A 20034-nucleotide genomic window follows, 5' to 3' on the forward strand; every position below is an offset into this window, starting at 1 on the left:
CCAATTTCCTTCAGAATGAGTAAATCGAGTCCAATTCTGTGTCATTTAAACTAAGTAGTTGTAATAGTAGCATAGCTATTTATATCACTATTTTCTATGCAAAAATATGGATTTAGTAGCTGTATTAAACGGTGACATCTATCCAAGACACAACGCACGTACACTGCTGTACGACAGGGGGCAGCACTTCACAGTCAATACGACCTCATGGATCTACATGGAACTTTCTAGAAGGAAATTCTCTGTTGCGCTCTGATTGGCTCCCCTGAAACAGCCCCCTCCTCTGGACCAATCAGATGAGGAAAAACACAAGCCTAAGCGATTGCGTTGCTGGGTAAGTAAAACAAAAACAACAGCCTTCGCGTCAGAGTTTAAAGCTTCAAGGTGCGAAACGGTAGGTGTTTTATAATCTTGTTATCGAGTAAAACATTTGAGTGGGCACATTTGTACAGTCAAAACTTCGGCATTGTTAGAAAGCTGAGAGCTTCGTCCATTTAGCTGCTGACCGTTAGATGTTATCTTTTACTAACGTGTGGGCTTCGAGGTAAGATAAGTTAACGACGCAACAGAACGGTTACTCTAGACGTGTACTGCATTTTGTAGCTTTGTGGAATAAGTCACCCTGTTTACGGGAAATTAAAACCAGGGAAGTGCATTGCAATATTAACATTGTCGTTTTTAACTGCGTTAGCCTTTGTTTGTCAACAGTACGTCTTTGAATGAAAATGGTTGAAGGGGGTGGTGGCCGGGGTTGTGTTGCGACACGTCTGGGCAAACCGTCGCTGCACGTCTGCAGCCAAATATGTAATTTTCATTTATTTTTCCTCCCGTTTCTGCAGTTATCTTCGGTGATTCTTGTTTTTGCACGGTTCCGCTGCAAAGGCTCTTTTCTACTGTAAACTATGGCAGCTGACTGCGAGGCTTGGCTGAACGCAAACCCTGTTGGTAAGTGTGAAAACCTCAAACGCTTAATCAGCCGGGACCGATGTAGGGTAGTGGGACTTTTTTTAAATTTTTTTTTTTTATGTGGAAGTGGGTGATTTTCGTGTTTCCTCTCGCTGCACCCTGAACTGAGTCAGTTTTTCTACTCACATGTTTGTAGCTGAGTGCATAGTAAATAAACGTAATTTCACCTAAACGGGATGTAGTTCTTTTCAAGGGACTGCATATGGAGACCTTCAAAATGAAACGTGCGTCTGAACAAAGGATTTAATTTGAAAGAGCAAAAAATAGAAAAAAAATTAAGATGGCGTCTAAAAAGCCGTCATTTATAAACGGCCGTCAACCGAAATATCAACAAATGCGTAATTTGTTATTTTTAGATATTGCAATAAAGCGTTAAATAAACAGCATTTTGAAGAATGCTTAGATTTTTTTTTAGAGGTTACAGTTAAGATGTCAGGCAAAAGGTCATATTTGTTACTATAGAAACTGACATTTTTCACCATTTAAAAACAGTGGGAGGATATTCTACATTGAAGCAAATACACCATTAATAGAATTTTAAAAATCAAACTTATTCGGTTTTCAATATAATCATTAATCTGCGTTTTACTGTGTCAATTTCAGAAAATGTATTTATTATTATAATTGATTAGATCACAAATAGTAACAAATTGTCGGTGGCAGGGCCCCGGGGGTGGATGAGATCCGCCCGGAGTTTCTTAAGGCTCTGGATGTTGTAGGGTTGTGTTGGTTGACGCGACTCTGCAATGTCGCATGGACATCGGGGGCAGTTCCCCTGGATTGGCAGACTGGGGTGGTGGTCCCCCTGTTCAAAAAGGGGGACCGGAGGGTGTGCTCCAATTATAGAGGGGTCACACTCTTAAGCCTCCCTGGCAAGGTCTATTCAGGGGTCCTGGAGAGGAGGGTCCGTCGGATAGTCGAACCTCGGATTCAGGAAGAGCAGTGTGGTTTTCGTCCTGGTCGTGGAACGCTGGACCAGCTCTACACCCTCGGCAGGGTCCTGGAGGGTGCATGGGAGTTCGCCCAACCAGTCTACATGTGTTTTGTGGACCTGGAGAAGGCGTTCGACCGTGTCCCTCGGGGAGCCCTGTGGGGGGTTCTCCGGGAGTATGGGGTACCGGGCCCTTTGATACGGGCTGTCAGGTCCCTGTATGACCGGTGTCAGAGTCTGGTCCGCATTGCCGGCAGTAAGTCGGGCTCGTTTCCGGTGAGAGTTGGACTCCGCCAGGGCTGCCCTTTGTCACCGATTCTGTTCATCACTTTCATGGACAGAATTTCTAGGCGCAGCCAAGGTGTTGAGGGGATCCGATTTGGTGGCCTTAGGATCTCATCTCTGCTTTTTGCAGACGATGTGGTCCTTTTGGCTTCATCAGATCGTGATCTGCAGCTCTCGCTGGAGCGGTTCGCAGCCGAGTGTGACGCGGCCGGGATGAGGATCAGTGCCTCCAAATCCGAGGCCATGGTCTTGAGCCGGAAAAGGGTAGAGTGCCTTCTCCGGGTCAGGGGGGGTGTCCTGCCCCAAGTGGAGGAGTTTAAGTATCTCGGGATCTTGTTCACGAATGGGGGAAGAAGGGAGCGGGAGATCGACAGGCGGATTGGCGCAGCGTCTGCTGTCAAGCGGGCGCTGTACCGGTCCGTCGTGGTGAAGAGAGAGCTGAGCCAAAAAGCGAAGCTCTCGATTTACCGGTCGATCTACGTTCCCACCCTCATCTATGGTCATGAGCTTTGGGTCATGACCGAAAGAACGAGATCGCGGATACAAGCGGCCGAAATGGGTTTTCTCCGTAGGGTGGCTGGGCTCTCCCTTAGAGATAGGGTGAGAAGCTCAGTCATCCGGGAGGGACTCAGAGTAGAGCCGCTGCTCCTTCACATCGAGAGGAGCCAGTTGAGGTGGCTCGGGCATCTGGTCAGGATGCCTCCTAGACGCCTCCCTGGTGAGGTGTTCCGGGCACGTCCCACCGGGAGGAGGCCCCGGGGAAGACCCAGGACACGCTGGAGGGACTATGTCTCTCGGCTGGCCTGGGAACGCCTCGGGATTCCCCCGGAGGAGCTAGAAGAAGTGGCTGGGGAGAGGGAAGTCTGGGCCTCCCTTCTGAAGCTGCTACCCCCGCGACCCGACCTCGGATAAGCGGAAGAAGATGGATGGATGGATGGATGGATAGTAACAAATTGAGTTTGTGCTCATTTGACCAATATGTTGATTTTCGGTATATAGATTAAAACGTTAAGTACTTTTGATTTGAAACAAAATCATTTGTCACCTTCTGTTGGGTCAAAAAGTCAACATTAAACATTATTCCGGACATGTTTTCAAGTAGAAATCTGAAAAGGCGGACCAAAATATCAAATGAAAAAACTGCTTTTGTGCGGAGTGAAAGTACCGGCTGATGGTAACAAACGCATACCGACTCGTTCTTCTGTGTCTTAACAGAGGCCGTGGACCTCAGCGACTCCTTCATTTCTGCCGAGGAAGACAATGGGGGATCCGGCGTCTCCAACAAGAACGTCATCAACGAGATCAACGGTAACTGGGTGTCTTCGTCCAGCAGCAACATCCAGGAGGCTCGCCTGAAGGCAAAGGCCAAGCGGAGACTGCGAAAAAACTCCTCCAGGGACTCGGGCAGGGGGGACTCCCTCAGTGACAACGGGGAAGTAGTGAGGGGAACCTCCATGGCGCCGACGAGTCCCAAGAGCAAGCTGCTCGACCGAAAGTCCCGCATGGGGAAGGGCAGAGGCCTGCCAAAAAAAGGTGATATCATGACGCTTCCTCAATATTTCTTCTGTCTGTACTTTCGGTTGCATCAGGAATCCACCTTTCCCACTGGGTCAGAGGGACTCACTGCTTCCTGCTGTAGCCCTTCCAGCGCCGATCCATAAACCAATTAGCCGGTTGATCTTGAGCGGCTCAAATCCTTAAAACGAGCCTCCTTTCGTGTCCCGTGTGCATCCGAGCTTTTCTGGAATTTTCCGCTGCAGGTCTGATGCAGAACCCAGCCAGCATCACTGCAAAAACACAAAATCTTACCAAGTATTTTTGGTCTAGTTTCTAGTGCAAATATCTCAGTATGCTTGAAATAAGACAAAACTAACTGACAAGTAACTTTTCAGCACGATGTAGGAGCTTGTTTTAAGTCAATAATTCCTTAAAATAAATGAAAAAATACTAGTTATATGTGAAATAATGTGCCAGTGTAACAAGACGTATTATAATCTGCAATATGGCAGATTATTTCACTTACAGCTAGTATGTCTTCTCATCAGTATAAAGGAATTTTTGACTTAAAACAGGCTCCTATGTCTTGCTGAAAAGTTACTTGTTAGTTTTGTATATTTGTACTAGAGACTAGACCAAAAACACTTGTGATTTGTGTCGCGTAGCATCAGCTTTATTTTTTTCTCATTGGAATCTGCAGAATTTATTAGTCTACAATTACGACCTGAGTATGTTTGGCTAAAAAGAAAAAAACATGAATTACTGTCATTCTAGCACATCTGAATGCGTCGCTAAAGAGAGACAACCTCTTGCTCAGAGCAAAACGTTTTGCCTCTCTTTAGTGATGTAACTCATTTAGCCTCTCCTTCAGACTGCAGTTGGGTTTGCCCACTTGCCTTCTTCCCATGGGCCGCAGACTAAGGGGCATGTCCAGTTTTTCTTGGCACCGAGTCTGTCCTGTCTTGGTTACACAACAGTTCTCTCGCATCAGCGAAGCCGTGCAATTTGAGCTCTGGGCTGTTCTGCATTTGATCTGTATTACATTTTAGTTGAGGTGAGAGACGTTTAGTGTGGGCGTGCTGCTTTCTTTCTTTTTCTTTTTTTCTTTTAGTAAAACAGGCGAGAAAGCAAGCCGTTTTTACACAGAAGTGGGACGGATTCTCGACTAATGTGGGATGAGCTAAATATAGTGCTCTACCCACAAAGTGGGTGGAACTAATGGGGGGTTTAAAGGATGTTTTCAAGCTGCTTTGGTGTTCTTAAACTGTCTGCAATCTGCTGGGGGCTCACCCTTCAATTGTTTTTTGTCTGTTTGTTTGCGCCCACACTAAATATGTAGCCTGATCTCCATGTTGGCAGCAACTGCAATGATGCTTGTTTTTTGTCTTTTATGTACAGTACTGAATTCAATTGGAAATATGTGATCAGTTAAAAAAAAAAAGCTGTGACTGAAGGTGGTTGTGGCTACTGCTAACTAGCTGCTAATATACCCTAGCTAGCTAGTTAGCTTTTTTGTGTCCATCATGAGCCGTTGCCTGTTTGTCATTGCCACCGGCTCACTTCTATTGCCAACCCATACGATGCTGCGGGTCTTAAATTTTGTCGTCGCTGGTCTTGAAAAGTCTTAAATTTGTGCTGGTGGAACCTGCAGAAAATGTTTCGGCTCATGTTTCCGCTGACGAACATACGGAAGACACTAAAGCTGCAGTTTCTCACCTTCTTTTATTTATTTTCCCCTTGTTAAGTGAACATGAGCAGATGTCAGGGCAGTACCTTTATCTCTGACATTTACCTGCAGGTGGAGCGGGAGGAAAGGGTGTGTGGGGAAGATCAGGTGAAGTTTACGAACCGGTGGAGGTGGACAAGAAAGACCCCAACTTTGACGAAGATCAGGTAATTATATTTGCATTTAGGACAATCGTTTAGCGGCGTATTCACTCGGATTTGAGCTACACTTCAGAACAGTAGGGTTTTGGAAGTAGATACTTTGTAAAATATTCTCTGTTTTTGCTGTTCTGCTCACAAGCAAAATGAGCTAAAATTAGCCGGTTGTTTAGTTGTTAATAACAGGTTTAAAGGTAAAAATTTGAAGTTTGTGGTGCAGGTTTGGCATTTGTTCAACTAACACAAGAAAATGGAAAGTAATTGTCCTTTTCTTTTTCAACAGGAAAACTGTGTGTACGAGACTGTGGTGCCTCCGCTGGATGAGAGGGACTTCGAGAAGACGGTCACCCCCATAGTGCAAGAGTACTTTGAACACGGAGATACAAACGAAGTAGCGGTAAGTGCTCCAAAGTGTAGAAAGTAGGCCTTGAGAAAGTAGCTCAAACTAAATTTCTTTTCCCATTTTTGTCAGGAGCTGCTTGCGGACCTGAACCTGGGCCCCATGCGGAGCGAGGTCCCGTCGCTCGCCGTGTCTCTGGCCCTGGAGGCCAAGGCCAGCCAGCGGGAGCTCACCTCCAGGCTGCTGGTGGACCTGTGCGGAAGCGTTCTCTCCCACAGCGACATGGAGTCCTCTTTCGACAAGCTGCTCAGAGATCTGCCTGATCTGGTCCTGGATACACCTGGAGCGCCTCAAGTGAGTTTCCAAAACCTCCGACTGAAGTGGGTGTTGCTGAGGGTTGACATTGTTCGCTTTTTGAAAGTGTGTGTGTCTGTTTTTAGTGAAGTTTCAAGCAGGGTTTAGGTGTTGGAGATCACCCAAAGCCATGATGACACATTTTGCTGGACTATACTTTGTCCCAGAAATATAAACAATTAAGTTGTTGTATTTAAGACTAATTTTAAGTACTAGATTGACAATTTCATAATAATGCAAGTTTGCTTCCAATAAACCTTTAATTATGTACAGAACACTTCACACTGCAACTGGAAGATATTTTAAATATCCAAAACAAAACACAACTAAAAACAATAAACACCACACACAAATCGAAACCACAGATAAAATGGATTCTGATGTCTCTGTGGACAAAATTGCCTTTCAAAGAATATTATTCATCAGAAAGGAGTTTTTAATCGTTCATACAATTAATCATTTAATTGCGACAGGCTTAATCACTCCTCTGAAGCAACCAACTCGTATATGATGGTGCACAAAAGACAGCCATACAAGTTGAGTGCACAGTTTGCAGCAAGCCATGTTAATAATTGTTTGGTAACTATTACTACTTTATGTCCATCCCACGTTACACAATCCGTTCTTTTCAAGGCTTCTAGTTTCGTTTCTGAAGGAGGAGTTTTACCTCTGCTGGTGGTTTGGCAGAGGGGAATAACGCTGCGGTTTTATCTGTTGGCTTGCAAGAGAAGAGCCACTGTGTGCGTCTGTGAGCTCTTTCCTTTTCAGTCTGCGCACACATGAAATCCTTTGCATTGTCTATCGTTTCTTGTAAAATGCAAACTCAGCAAAAAAAAAAACAACAACAAAAAACATGGCCCACTGCCCTCCTTACACGGTCTGATTTATCTGACCAGTCGTCTGCTCTCTCTCTCTTTTTCTGTCTCTTGCCCCTCGGTGGGTTTGGTGGGGCTTTATGACTGCCCTTCCCCCACACCTCTGTATACGCCGCACTTTCACTCGGGGGTTCTCTCAGTTTCGCACGCGCTCGGTCTGGCCGCTGCGACGCGCCGCGTTGTAATGTAGCTGCCTCTGGTCTGGAAGGGAAACAATGAGCGCATGCTTTGTGGAGGCCAAAACAGCAAAGCCGGCTCTTTCCTTTCCCAAAACCGTGCGGCCCACGCTACTGTCAACAAAAACGCATGTCCCCCAGAGGCCACCGTTGTTATGTCAGTGTTTGTTTGGGATGCTTGCACTTCATTACAGCTGTGGCACGGTACTTGTGTTTTTGCAGCAAACATGAAAACATCTCATTTATTCAGTTGGTTTGTAATTCAGGGTGTCTGTACATCCTCAGTCTTGACTTTGGCTAAAAGTAAATTCAAGACTGATGAACTAAATGTCTTCAGTTCATTTTAAAAACTAAGTTTGCCTTTAATATTTCAATCACAGGTTTTAAATTTTTGTCTTGACAGGACTATTTAATCTCGTATATTCTACGTTTATTTACGTAAATTTATTGCCATTTCTGTGGACGTGTAGGTCTTAAATTTGAGTCGGTGAAACCTGCACAAATTCTGTAATATACTGGAGAGAAAAAGGTTTTAAGAAAGAAATGTTGAAATTTTTATTGCATAAATCTAGTGTTGATTAACGATTTTAAAATGTACATTCTTATTTATGTTCTCGTTTCAGTTGGTCGGCCAGTTCATTGCTCGGGCTGTTAGCGACCAGATATTGTCCAAAAGCTACATCGACGGCTACAAAGGCAAAGTTGATTGTGAACATGCAAGGTACTCAATGTTTATGGAAGCACTTCTATTTGTTTTCTATTGTCCGTTTACTACTCCATGCTGAAAATGTGACCCAATTTAGCAGATTACTGCCTTGGTAAGTCAAACCATAAAGTTCTCACTGCAAAGAGGGAGCTGAAATGACATTTTCAGTTGTACTAGCTAAAAATTGACACTCATATTGGGTTATTTAAAGTGTTAGGTAAGATTAAGTGCATCAAAAATGACTGTTGAGCAAATAGCTGAGCAAACTGCAGTATAGATGTGGAAAAATGTACAGTTTCGCAGCGGAGACAGTTTGATGGATTGGTGGATATGACTTTATGAGCCTAAGTATGGATCTGAGTAAATATTTAGTTCAGAAACTTTCAAGTGTTTCTATCCTGTTTGTTTGAAGCATCAGTTAATACACCCTCTCCTCCAAAGATTGTCACTTTTTTTTTTGTATATATATATTTATTCAGAATGTATGTCCATACAAAATCTACATCCAAAGTACAATATTATTCTTTTTTTTTTTTTTTTTTTCCCTGTGGAAATCCCCCCCCGCCAAAAAAAAAAAAAAAAAAAAATTCAGAAATAAAACCCACCCACCCCACCCGCTCTCTCCATGTAACAACACATGTAGTAGTATTACATTTAGCACTACCCACACTTTTGATAGGCCAGAGTAAAGGGAAAAGGATACAACAAAAATATTAAAAGAATTGAAACAAGGCAGCAAAGATCAATACAGATCAGTCTCTCAGGTCTATTCTGGTTAAAATGTCCAGGAAGGGAGTCCATATCCGGTCAAACTTAGCCAATGTCCCACGTATTGAATGGAGAATTTTTTCAGGAGTGCAGTATGACAACAGTTCGTTGATCCAATGTTTCTGGTTTGGAGGTTCCATAGATTTCCAATTTTTAAGTATACATTTTTTTGCTGCAGATGATGCTAACAAAACAAAGTGTTTCTTGCAAGAATTTAATTTCAAGGACATAATATCTCCAAGTATCCAAATCCTGGGGTCAGGATCTAAAGAAAGTCCACAAACTGCTGATGTTACCAGAATTACATTATCCCAGTAGGTTTGCAAGTGTACACAATTCCAAAGCATATGAAGAAGATCCCCTACAGACGTCTTACATCTCTGGCATTTGTCAGTGATACTGGCATTCACCTTATTCAACCTATATGGGGTATAATATATGCGGTGAAAAATATTAAATTGAATTTGTCTGTGTTTTGTTGATGTTAATATTGTTTGAGATGAATTTAGTAATCTGCTCCAGCTTTTGTCATCATAGTTGCAGTTTAAGTCCAACTCCCATTTCGATTTTTTCGAATACTTGTCATAAGCTGGTGAATAGTCAAGAACAATTTTGTAAATACAAGAAATAAGTCCTTTTGTAGTAGTACGTTTAGGATCTAATAAACTTGATTCAAGCAAGGTTTCCTCTGGTTTACTTGGGAATATCTCTAATGTTTGGCTCTTAATCCAATGTCTAATCTGCAAATATTTGAAATAACTGTGCCTATGCAAGTCATAAAATTCAGATAATTGATCGAAGCTGGCAAAAACATTATTGGTATAAAGGTCGCCTACTGATCTAATGCCTTTTCTAACCCAAGTTTGTAGTATACCATCTGTTATAGGTTGAGGAATGTTGGGGTTATCTTTAAGTGGTGTGTTAACCAACAATTTTATGTTTAGGTTTAAGAGAGCGTGTAACTGAAGCCATGCGTTGTAGGTAGCTAGAATTAAAGAATTTGATGTAATTGTAGAAAGTTGCTTTTTTGAACTCAAGAAGGGAATGGTTGATAATGACATGGATTTCAACTCTTGTTGCTCTATCGAGATCCACCTCACATCGTTGCCATTTGAATAAATCCACATCCATAAAATACGGAACTGGGAGGTTAGGTAATACATTCTGAAATTTGGAAGATTTAATCCACCTTTAGCATAGGGAGCCTGTAAAGTAAGAAGCTTAACTCTTGGGACCTTCTTCCGCCATAAAAATAGAGATATTGCTTTATCTAAATCTTTAAAAAAATGTCATTGGGACTTTTAAGGGGACACATTGAAATAAGTAAATAAATTTAGGTAATATAGACATTTTAATTGAGTTAACTCTGCCAATCAAAGATAGTGGGAGATCCATCCATCGTTCCAGCTCTGTCTTGGTTTTATTAATTAATGATGTGTAATTCTTTCGGTAAATTTGATCATACGAGGAACTAATATTAATGCCAAGGTATGTAAAACCATCCATGCACCATTTAAATGAACCAGGCAGTAATTGTGCCTCCTGTTCTGTCATATTAAGTGAAAACGCTTCACTTTTGGAGTAATTGATTTTGTAGCCAGAAACTGCACTGTATGTCCCAAGGCATGCCAGTAAAGATGGAAAGGACTTAAATGGCTGAGATATAAATACTAACAAATCGTCTGCATACAACGCAAGTTTATGTTCTTCTGTACCTACTTTTATACCTGTAATTGATAAGTCAGAACGGATAGCAATCGCTAATGGTTCTATAGCGATGGAAAATAGGCTAGGAGAACTTGGGCAGCCCTGTCTACAGCCTCGGGAGAGCGAGAAGGCGTCCGACAGAACCCCATTGGTCAAAATCTGTGATCTAGGGCTATTAAAGAGTGTTCTTACATATCTAATAAAGGTTTCACCAAAATTCATAGCTCTCAGGGTCTCAAAAAGAAAATCAGGTTCAATTCTGTCAAACGCCTTCTCAGCATCCATAGAAAGTATCACCAGGGGGTACCTCTGTCTTTTAGCAATATCAATAACATGAAACAACCTCCGAATATTGTCTGCTCCCTGTCGGTTCTTAACAAAACCTGTCTGGTCTGCATGAATAATTTTTGGGATTATTTTCTCCAGCCGAGATGCTATTATTTTAGATAAGATCTTATAGTCGGTGTTGAGAAGGCTCAGGGGTCTATAGTTACCGCACTTTTGTACATCTTTTCCAGGTTTGGGAAGTAATGTTATTGTTGCAAGTTCTAAAGTTTGAGGAAGTGCTGTCTGTTGGAATGCCTCCTTGATCATACTTGTAAGTGGGGTTAATAATTTGTTTGAAAAGGTTTTAAAGTATTCAATTGGAAAGCCATCCGGTCCTGGGGTTTTATTATTTTGTAATGATTTAACAGCAAGGCGAACCTCCTCCTCACTTACCTCACCATCCAGTATGTCTTTGTCAGTTGTATTAATCTTGGGTAAATGTAATTGATTCAAAAATTGTTTTATATCTACACTGTCTTTGTGACGTTCAGATTTATATAATAATTGATAATATTTTTTAAATTCCAAATTTATGTCCTTTGTATTTTCTAAATGTCTACCATCATCCGTTTTAATTCTCTGAATAAATTTTTCATTGTCCTCCTTTTTTATCTGCCACGCCAGTAGCTTGCTTGTTTTATTGCCGTATTCGTAGTAATGATATTTTGTTCTAGCCATTGCTGCCTCAGCTTTACTTGTACAGAGGTTGTCATATGAAATCCGTTTTTGTTTTAAAACACTAAGTAATTCTGGGTGTTTTGTTTTTGAATGGTCAATCTCCAAAGTCCTTATATCTTTTTCTAATTGAGCAAGCTGTTCCCTTTTTTGTTTGTTTTTATGTGAAACATATGAAATAATATGCCCCCTCATGTACGCTTTGAGTGCTTCCCATATATTTGAATGTGAGGAGGTATTTAAATTTACTTCTAGATACATATCGATTTTGGCATTCATAAAAGTGACAAATTCAGGATCTCTGAGAAGATATTCTCTGAATCTCCATCTAGGAGAAGAGGAAACAGGATGATGAAATTCTAATTTCATTTGTATGGGATTATGGTCTGAAATCGTGGCTGCTAAATAAGAACAGGTTTTAATTTGTGACAAAAGTGGGTGTGAGGTTAAAAACATGTCTATTCTTGAATAAGTGTTGTGGACATTGGAATAGAATGAGTAGTCTTTGCAAGTTGGATTACGCAAACGCCATACGTCCCCCAATCCTAATTCTTTCATGCCCTGAGCCAGAGCCACCGCAGATCTGGTTGGTGTAACAAGTTTAGGAGAGGAGCGATCCATTGATGGATTTAGAACCAGGTTATAGTCACCGCCCAATATACATGGAGCTTCAATGGCAGCCAGTTTTAGAATTAAGTCATTAAAAAATTCTGGGTTGTCTAAATTTGGGCCATATAAGGATACAAGTATTACCCTGTTTGTATTTATTACACAATCTACCAGAATGAATCTGCCGAATCTATCATTCTCCATATAATTTAACCTAAATCTGAGGTTTTTATTGATAAGTAAGGCTACACCTCTAGCTTTAGATGAAAAAGAGGAATAAAATACATGGCCAACCCAATCCCTGCGCAACTTTAAATGTTCTATATCTGTGAGATGGGTCTCTTGAATAAAGGCGATGTCTGTGCTTTGTTTCTTAAAGTATGTTAGAACTTTCTTCCTTTTAATGGGGTTGTTAATCCCTCTAACATTCAATGAAATACAGTTTAATAGTCCTGTCTTATTCATTATAAGTAATATGAAAAAATATTCTGGTTAAGTGACAACACAAAATGCACATAACTTGGACAAAATAAAGAAATCTCTGGCCCTTTGCTATAAGTTTACAGCTTTCAATACTCACAGAATGAACCCCATAGAGAGAGTGCCCCACAAATCCCAAGAAAAATAAAATAATAAAGAAAACCCACACTTTAACACCCAGTAAACAAACTGTGGGATAAACCCCACTTCTAAACATTTGTGGTATCCTCAGCAGAGAACATTTTTTCTAAAAAATAAGGATATGTTTGCTCCAGCAGAAACCACTCAAGAACTATATTAACTATATTTAACAAAAAATACTTAACACACCTGTAGTGTTAGCAGGCACAGGTGCGCCCGATAATACACGAAATGGTTTAACATTTGAGGCACAGCCAGTAATTATGGATTATCTTACGTTATTTTACTGTTAACAGTCATGGTGCATGGTCATCTTGCAAAGGAAATGTTCTATCCCTCATCCCGAACAGTGGACAGGAAGGTCTCCACCTCAGATGGGGCTGAAAAAAGCTTAAATCCACCTCCGTGTCGAATCCTCAGTTTAGCAGGGTAGCGGGTGGCGTATTCAATATTTTTCTCCCGTAGTTTTTTCTTCACCTCTTTAAAAGCGAGCAAAGATTGTCACTTTTAAGTTCAAAACATTACGCTGGTAGTGTAAAATTGGTCTATTCCAAGATTCGAGACATTGGTTCAGAATCCAAACGCAGGCACTTCCAAAAGTATCCAAATTGAGTTCAATAAAATTAAATATTAATAGAAACATTTGAAGAGACTCGATTGACTTGACTTGAAATTCCTGTAAACCACACAAATTGACTTGCTTTATCAAATCTGCAGAGCGGCGCTAGATCGAGCAGCCGTGCTGCTGAAGATGAGTATGGGTGGCCTTCGCATCGACAACCATTGGGGGACGGGCGGAGGCCAGCGACCCGTCATACAACTCATCAAAGAGGTAGAGTACAATCTAGTGCTTGCACTTCACTAGACAGAGAAGTGTAGTCTTTGCTTTCTAGTAAAGTGAAGATTGCCCTTGAAAACATGGCAACTTTTGACATTCATTCAAATGTATTCATTGAAATACAGTATCACAATTCCAGGCTTTTAAAAAAAATTATTATTATAAATATGCAACCAAAACATAAATCATATTTAGCTAAAACTGAACAAGTTTCGTTCTGGATCCTCCGTTTTCAGATGAACCTGCTGCTGAAGGAGTACAGCCTGTCTGGAGACGGCAAGGAGGCGGAGAGATGCCTACGAGACCTGGAGGTCCCGCATTTCCACCACGAGTTTGTCTATGAGGTACGCGCAGCTTCTCACCTGCCTCCCTACTGTTAGGAGCTGCTGCATATTTTCAGGTGCGTTTTCTGAAAACCTGTGGCGCTCTCGGCAGGCCATCGTGATGGTGTTGGAGTCCCGAGGGGAGAAAACATTCAAGATGGTGCTGCAGCTACTCAAGTCACTCTCTCTGTCTTCCATCATCACTGAGGACCAAATGCGAAGGGTAGGGAGCCACCTGCTGTTTGAATCAGGCACTGCAAGTGAAACTCATTCCATCCTGAAGATGATTGTTTTATGTTTTATTTCTTTCCCCTTCCAGGGCTACGAACGAGTTTACATGGACATCGATGAGATAAACATCGACGTTCCTCTTGCGTATTTTATCCTGGAGCAATTTGTGGAGAAGAGCTTTCACATGGGAGTCATTGGTGTAAAATTAAGAGACCAGTGTCCCCACCGGTGAGTACTCTTTAATTTCACACAAATGTCTGCAAAGGTCCGATGGTGTTTTCCAGCTGCGCTCATCGACGCTCTCTGCGATCTGTTTGTCAGGAACCGAAAGAGGTTCGTCAGCGAGGGAGACGGCGGAGTTGTGAAATTTGAACGGTACTGATTAGGCCTTTCAATGAGCCAGAATACCTGAAAAGAAGTGGAAGAAAAAAAAAACAACTTACCTTTTTACTTGCATTCTTTTTTTTGTTTTTGAATGGTGAAGTAAAATGTTCTCCCTTCCAACGGTTTATTTCTGGGTAAAAAGAAAAGCTGCACTTTTGATTTAAACTGAAGTAGACCACTTTACTTCAAAGTGTTTCTATACAAACATTTACATAAGCTATCCCTTAAAGTGCCACACCTCTCAGTGTCAGTCATTCCATGTTGTTTTGTACAGTTATTTTTCCTTTTCTGTTTTACTGCTACTCCTTTTGTTTTCCAAAAGCAGTGTTTGTACCAAGATAACTAATTTGTGATAAGAGCTTTATGAATCTGTGGAAGAAATAAACAATAAATAAATAAAGGGAGGGTGTTAATTCAATGTCATAACGGGTGTAAAACTGGCTGCTGTTTTTATATGCTGTGCTTCACTTCTGCGCTGTGCTAGAACACATCGAAACAAAGAAACATCCATCATAAAACGTAACATAATGGTTTATTTTTGTACTTGGGCAGCAACTTATTGCAAAAATTTCTTTGTTTATTGATTAAATAATTATAAAATACTTGTTTTTTTTCCTATCATTGTCACTATTAAAATAATCTCTACATGTTGCACAATTCCGCAGATAAGCCGCCGCTACCAACAAACTTGTTATGAGTCTGCTGGCTCCCTACCGCAGGAGCTGCTGCATATTTTCAGGTGCGTTTTCTGAAAACCTGTGGCGCTCTCGGCAGGCCGTCGTGATGGTGTTGGAGTCCCGAGGCGAGAAAACATTCAAGATGGTGCTGACTTGCTTAAACGCAGACGCTTACTTAAAAGCAAAAAGTACAACTTAAGTTTGTTCCACTGATTACAAAAATAGTTTCTCGCCAATGTTTGAGTCATTGGACTTGTGCTCTCTACCAAAAAGTCGTGTATTTTATTTTTTTGTGTGGTTTCAAGTCTTCAACTGGGCATCTGCTGTCCTTGCTCCTTCATTGCCAGTTCCTGCTGCTTGACGGCCTCTTGTGCCTCCATCTGCATCTTCTCCAGTTTCTCCAGGGTGACTGATTTGAGTGGGAGCAGCTTTGGCTTGCACAGAACCATGGTTGGGACGTCTTCCATGTAGAGCTGTCCTGTAGATGCAGCAAAAAAAAAAAAAAAGCCCCTGAAAGTTATTTTTCGAAAAATAACCTGGGTTTATTATTTAATTGCTAAACATCCATTTCACATGTTTACTTTATTCTGAAAAGTCAGAGAAGTTCCTCCCTGATTATGTTCATTATAGACACAACAACACAGAATGTGCAAACATTTTCATGCTATTATCGGGATTTTTTATGTGATCGATCAACGCAAAAGAATACTTTGGAGTGGGGAGGGGTGGTAAATGAAACTCCAAAAAGTTTCATGCATATCTATTCACATACTCTTAGTCCTGATGTCTCTACTTAAAGTGGGATGCTATAATTATTCAGAGGAGCCAAGAGGTCCAAGGAAAGACTGATGACTTGTGGAAGATGATCAGATGAGACAAAAATCAGGGTTCGTACACTTTTCCCACAATCAACATTTCCAATTTACATTTTGAAACTTTCCCAGAATCACTTTGGAGATAAAAGCAATACAAGTGAACTAAAAATTCACTATTACTTGTCATTTATTACTGTTATTGATAATCACTTATGATAGTACCAACATTCTACAGCAGGAAAAATACAAAGTAAAATATAACAAAATCTATGTTATGAAATGTCTCTCAAACATGCACTATACACTTGAGTAGTCTGAGAACAGAACATTAATTTAACAAAGAAAATCCCCAGATTCCAATAATGTTGTTTAACGTATAAAATATAAGCCAAACTTTATTTCAATCAAATCTTAGAGCCATTACGAATATTCAATACATTGAAACAGTCTAAATAAATTGTGTCATGGTAAATCACCTTTATGGTTCAAACTAAATACTTTAACATAATATACAAACACAGTTACAAAAAGAATCTCTAAAAGGCGTTCTTGCTAAGTTTTCTGTCATTTAGCAAATAGAAATAATTTTGGTAGTTAACTGATCTATAACAAGAAAATTTGACTTTAGTGAAAAAAAAATCTATTACTTCTTTCAAATGTAAATAATGTTTTCCTAACTTTAGGCTTTTAATCAAATGTTACATTATTAGAAAACTAATAACAGTTTTAATATCAAGCACTTTCAAGGACTTTACTTGTCCTTGAAATATTTGTGACTGCAGTAGAGGTTTAACTTTCAGTGGAAACAGAAACCCATTTTTAGCTTCTTCTTTTTTTTATATAGCAAAAATGATTTTTGGTTAAAAAAAAAGATTAGCCTTTTCAGATTCTTATTTGTAAACCATTTAGAAAATCTTGTATTATTTTCCTTTAACCTCAGCGCTGTACACAGTTATGTCTTGCTGGATCACAGAAAATCCCAATAAAATCCAATGAGATTTTTCATAAATTGGCAAATTATGAGGAGGTCCAGAGGGTACGAATAGTTTAGCAAAAATTTCTATTCCTAGTTCAAATATCTTAACTGGTTAAATGAGCGCAGATACTGATAATAAGAAGGGAGCACAAAGGAATCTTTGACTAGTTATGCGAGGGTTTGCTGATTTCTCAACAGTCCACAAGTCACACTGAGCATCCACAAACAAGCTTTTGTAACTACTGCTGTCCAGATGCAAACCTTGCTTAGGCAGAACTTCTCTCAATATTGACTTGACCTCGGGCATCGCTGTGTCTTGTGGGCGTGTGCTGAAAGGTAAAAAAAAAATATATATATATATATGTATATGTATTTTTCTTTAAAACATATCCGTTATCATCTAGCGGACTCATAAAATCATCAATTCAACACTAATTCACGTACACGTCACCATTTATACACAATTGTGGTGATAAAATTCTGCAGAAGCTGACATGTGTGAGCATAAACCCTTCCATGTTGACTTTCCTTAAACATTTTTATGTACATATCAATATTTCAATGGCACATTTGAGGAAAAAAAACAAACAGTTCGAACATTTCTCGAACCTATCACGTTTAACCACAGACGTGAATTATTGCGAATTAGCACAACGCTAATCCCATGTAGCATGTTAGCGACGATACATTTACTTGGGCCCGGATACGTTAAGGGACATTTCCCTCTAAATAGGCTCCTGGCGAGGTTTAGCTGACTGTCCAATCAGACTTAAAAAAAACGTTATCAGCGCGTGTTTAAATGCGTTATTGTAATGTTTCCTCATTCTTACCTTTAAGCACCGGATAAAGGTTTGCTGCAGTTGCCAGGCCAACGCGTCCGCAGAGTCACGTGACGTTCTTCTGCGTTGACTTCGTTAACTCGGCGCTTTAGCAGCACCTAGAGGCGGCTGGGAGAATTGAAGCTGAACTGAAAGGTTTAAACGGAACAGTTGTACTTTGTCAGACAGATTATTTAACGAAAAAACGGTCCAAAAGATGCAAATAAACATAATCCTGTTTAGATTTTGTTCTCTAATAATACTAACGCTAATAGTGTTTCTACTGCTGCTTCCAGTAATAATAGAACACGCCTTTGTCCTGCTTGCTCTGCAGGCTTTTAATCTCAATGTTTGTGTCCAAGGGTGAGCAAGGGCGTGTTATCTTCGGTTTAACGCATAGAGGCCGGTGTTGCAACAATCCCTCAGAAACTGGTTTTCACTGATAAGTCTCAATGCTTTGCTTGCCTGTTTGTAAGAGCAAGATTCTGCAAGAAGCAGTCAGTCCATAACACAGATTCTGTAGGTTAATGATTGCAGCTTCTAATAGTGATACTAAGGCTCCTCTTCAAGTGCTTCAGTTGTGTTCAGGACACTGATCCTGATGTATTAATATCCATCTGCGTAAAGAATCAAAGTTGGATTTTTCCTCACTTTCTCAGGTGATAGTTCTGTGTGAAAACAACATGTAGATTTGAAGATGGACACCACCAGCTGGTAAAATTATTTACATTTACTTTCACTGCAGACACATTAATCTAAATCACAAAAACAGGGCTAAAATACTACAAAAATATTAAAAATATACAAAAATATTGTACAATTCATAAAAATGTACAATGTCCAACTTGGTACGCTGTTGCTACTGCAAACATCATCATTATCAGATAAATCATTTGTTATGATATGGCTCATGTATTTCACTGTTTTAAAAAGGTCTGACGCTTGTTGTGCTATGTGAAGAGATAAGAAAGTTTATCATTTGATCTTCCTAAAGTTATAGAAATCATAACAACCCTGTTGTTAGGTTTAAACAGAATGCCGTACTGGGCAGCTTAACTAGCATTGGGAGAGGATCGCCACGTCATCAGCTTGCGCGGTTAACAAGACAATCACCCACTGTGCGTCAAGCCACAGAAAGATCAACCAAACAAAAAAAAAAGAAATGAGTAAGAGCAGAAATGGTATTGGAAGTCTACATAAAATTTTCAACGGTCAGTTTTTTCTTTTAATTCAAACAATTTTCTTTAACCGCACACATTTATAGATTAGTCCTGCACCTAGTTTCAAAACGTAGCCTAAAAGGCTGTTGTTGTTAAGTTCTCTTGAAATCTGTTCAGAATAATCTGTTCAGTCTTAGATAATGACAACTGGCCTATTATCTCCAATATTTTATATCTTGTCGGTTTTGTCTTTTAGCATGTGCATTGAAATAACCAATAACATAGACTGAGGTAATATGTTACAAATCCACTCAAACATAGAATAAACCTGTTGATTCTAACACTGGCCTCCTTCAGATGATCTGCTGACCAAATGTTAATCTTTCACTCTTTACATGATTAAAAATACACTTCAGCTTATCTTGAATTAATTAAATAGATAATTATTCAATTCATTAATTAATTAATTTCCAATTTATTTATTTAAAAAAGTACATCATTGTTGTTGGTTTGTGCATGGTCAGAATGTGCAGGTAGCTGGAATGGGAAGGGAACTCAGACATCCCTTTCCGCTGTGATGGTCACTGTCTCGTTTTGAGGGGTTCTGAACTGTTTCAGGGTCAGAAGGAGTAACTTGGTCCGCCAGATGGGTTTTGGGTTTGTTCCTGGATCTGCTCCCAGTGGAAGACGCCTAGAGAAATCACCATAGGGAAGCATCCAGGAGGGATCTTGCTTGATCTTGGATCCACTTCAATTAATTTTTTTTTTCAATATGTAGGAGCAGCTACTCTATTTCCATCCTTGTAAAAGAGACTTTGGTCTCAATTGTTTGTTTTTTGTTGTTGTTGTTTTTATTTATTTATTTATTTTTTTTGACTGGTTAGCTTATGAAGTTTAATAGCAAAAGTAAATACATTTGAATGTCTGAAAAGTGAAGAGTTGTAAAAAAAAAAAAAGTCTTTAAGAGGGATGGCAAATGTCACAGAAGCAGCAAATGCTTTGCAGCAAATAAAAAAAAAAAAGTCAACAGAATTGCAGGAAATGTGTTGAGAGATGGAAATTAACTTGGAGAAGTCAAACATTAGGCTACC

At 40.1% G+C, this 20034-nt stretch overlaps 1 protein-coding gene and 1 long non-coding RNA gene across 2 annotated transcripts; one reads left to right on the forward strand and one right to left on the reverse strand.

Annotated features, from left to right (window-relative positions):
• Nucleotides 1–276: 276 nt before the first annotated feature.
• pdcd4b (programmed cell death 4b) lies at nucleotides 277–14897 on the forward strand. The gene is made up of 12 exons (XM_032562827.1): nucleotides 277–394; nucleotides 840–945; nucleotides 3398–3715; nucleotides 5478–5572; nucleotides 5847–5960; nucleotides 6036–6257; nucleotides 7932–8029; nucleotides 13439–13553; nucleotides 13796–13903; nucleotides 13995–14105; nucleotides 14202–14341; nucleotides 14435–14897. Exons 2-12 carry the CDS (start codon nucleotides 903–905, stop codon nucleotides 14493–14495), a joined length of 1425 nt encoding a protein of 474 aa, XP_032418718.1. The 5' UTR covers nucleotides 277–394; nucleotides 840–902; the 3' UTR covers nucleotides 14496–14897.
• Nucleotides 14898–15012: 115 nt separating this feature from the next.
• LOC116719958 (uncharacterized) lies at nucleotides 15013–17930 on the reverse strand. Its single transcript, XR_004339292.1, has 3 exons — nucleotides 17796–17930; nucleotides 17227–17294; nucleotides 15013–15652 (listed from the first exon to the last, which is right to left on the reverse strand). It is a non-coding gene; the product is annotated as an uncharacterized LOC116719958 (long non-coding RNA).
• Between the last annotated feature and the right edge of the window lie 2104 nt (nucleotides 17931–20034).

This window comes from Xiphophorus hellerii, chromosome 5 (assembly GCF_003331165.1).
Source record: "Xiphophorus hellerii strain 12219 chromosome 5, Xiphophorus_hellerii-4.1, whole genome shotgun sequence".
NCBI lineage: Eukaryota > Metazoa > Chordata > Actinopteri > Cyprinodontiformes > Poeciliidae > Xiphophorus > Xiphophorus hellerii.

Coding starts and splice junctions, on each gene's coding strand:
- pdcd4b (XM_032562827.1), top strand. CDS start 903: ATGGCAGCTGACTGCGAGGCTTGGCTGAACGCAAACCCTGTTG. Junction 946..3,397: donor GCTGAACGCAAACCCTGTTG/GTAAGTGTGAAA, acceptor GTGTCTTAACAG/AGGCCGTGGACCTCAGCGAC. Junction 5,573..5,846: donor CCAACTTTGACGAAGATCAG/GTAATTATATTT, acceptor CTTTTTCAACAG/GAAAACTGTGTGTACGAGAC.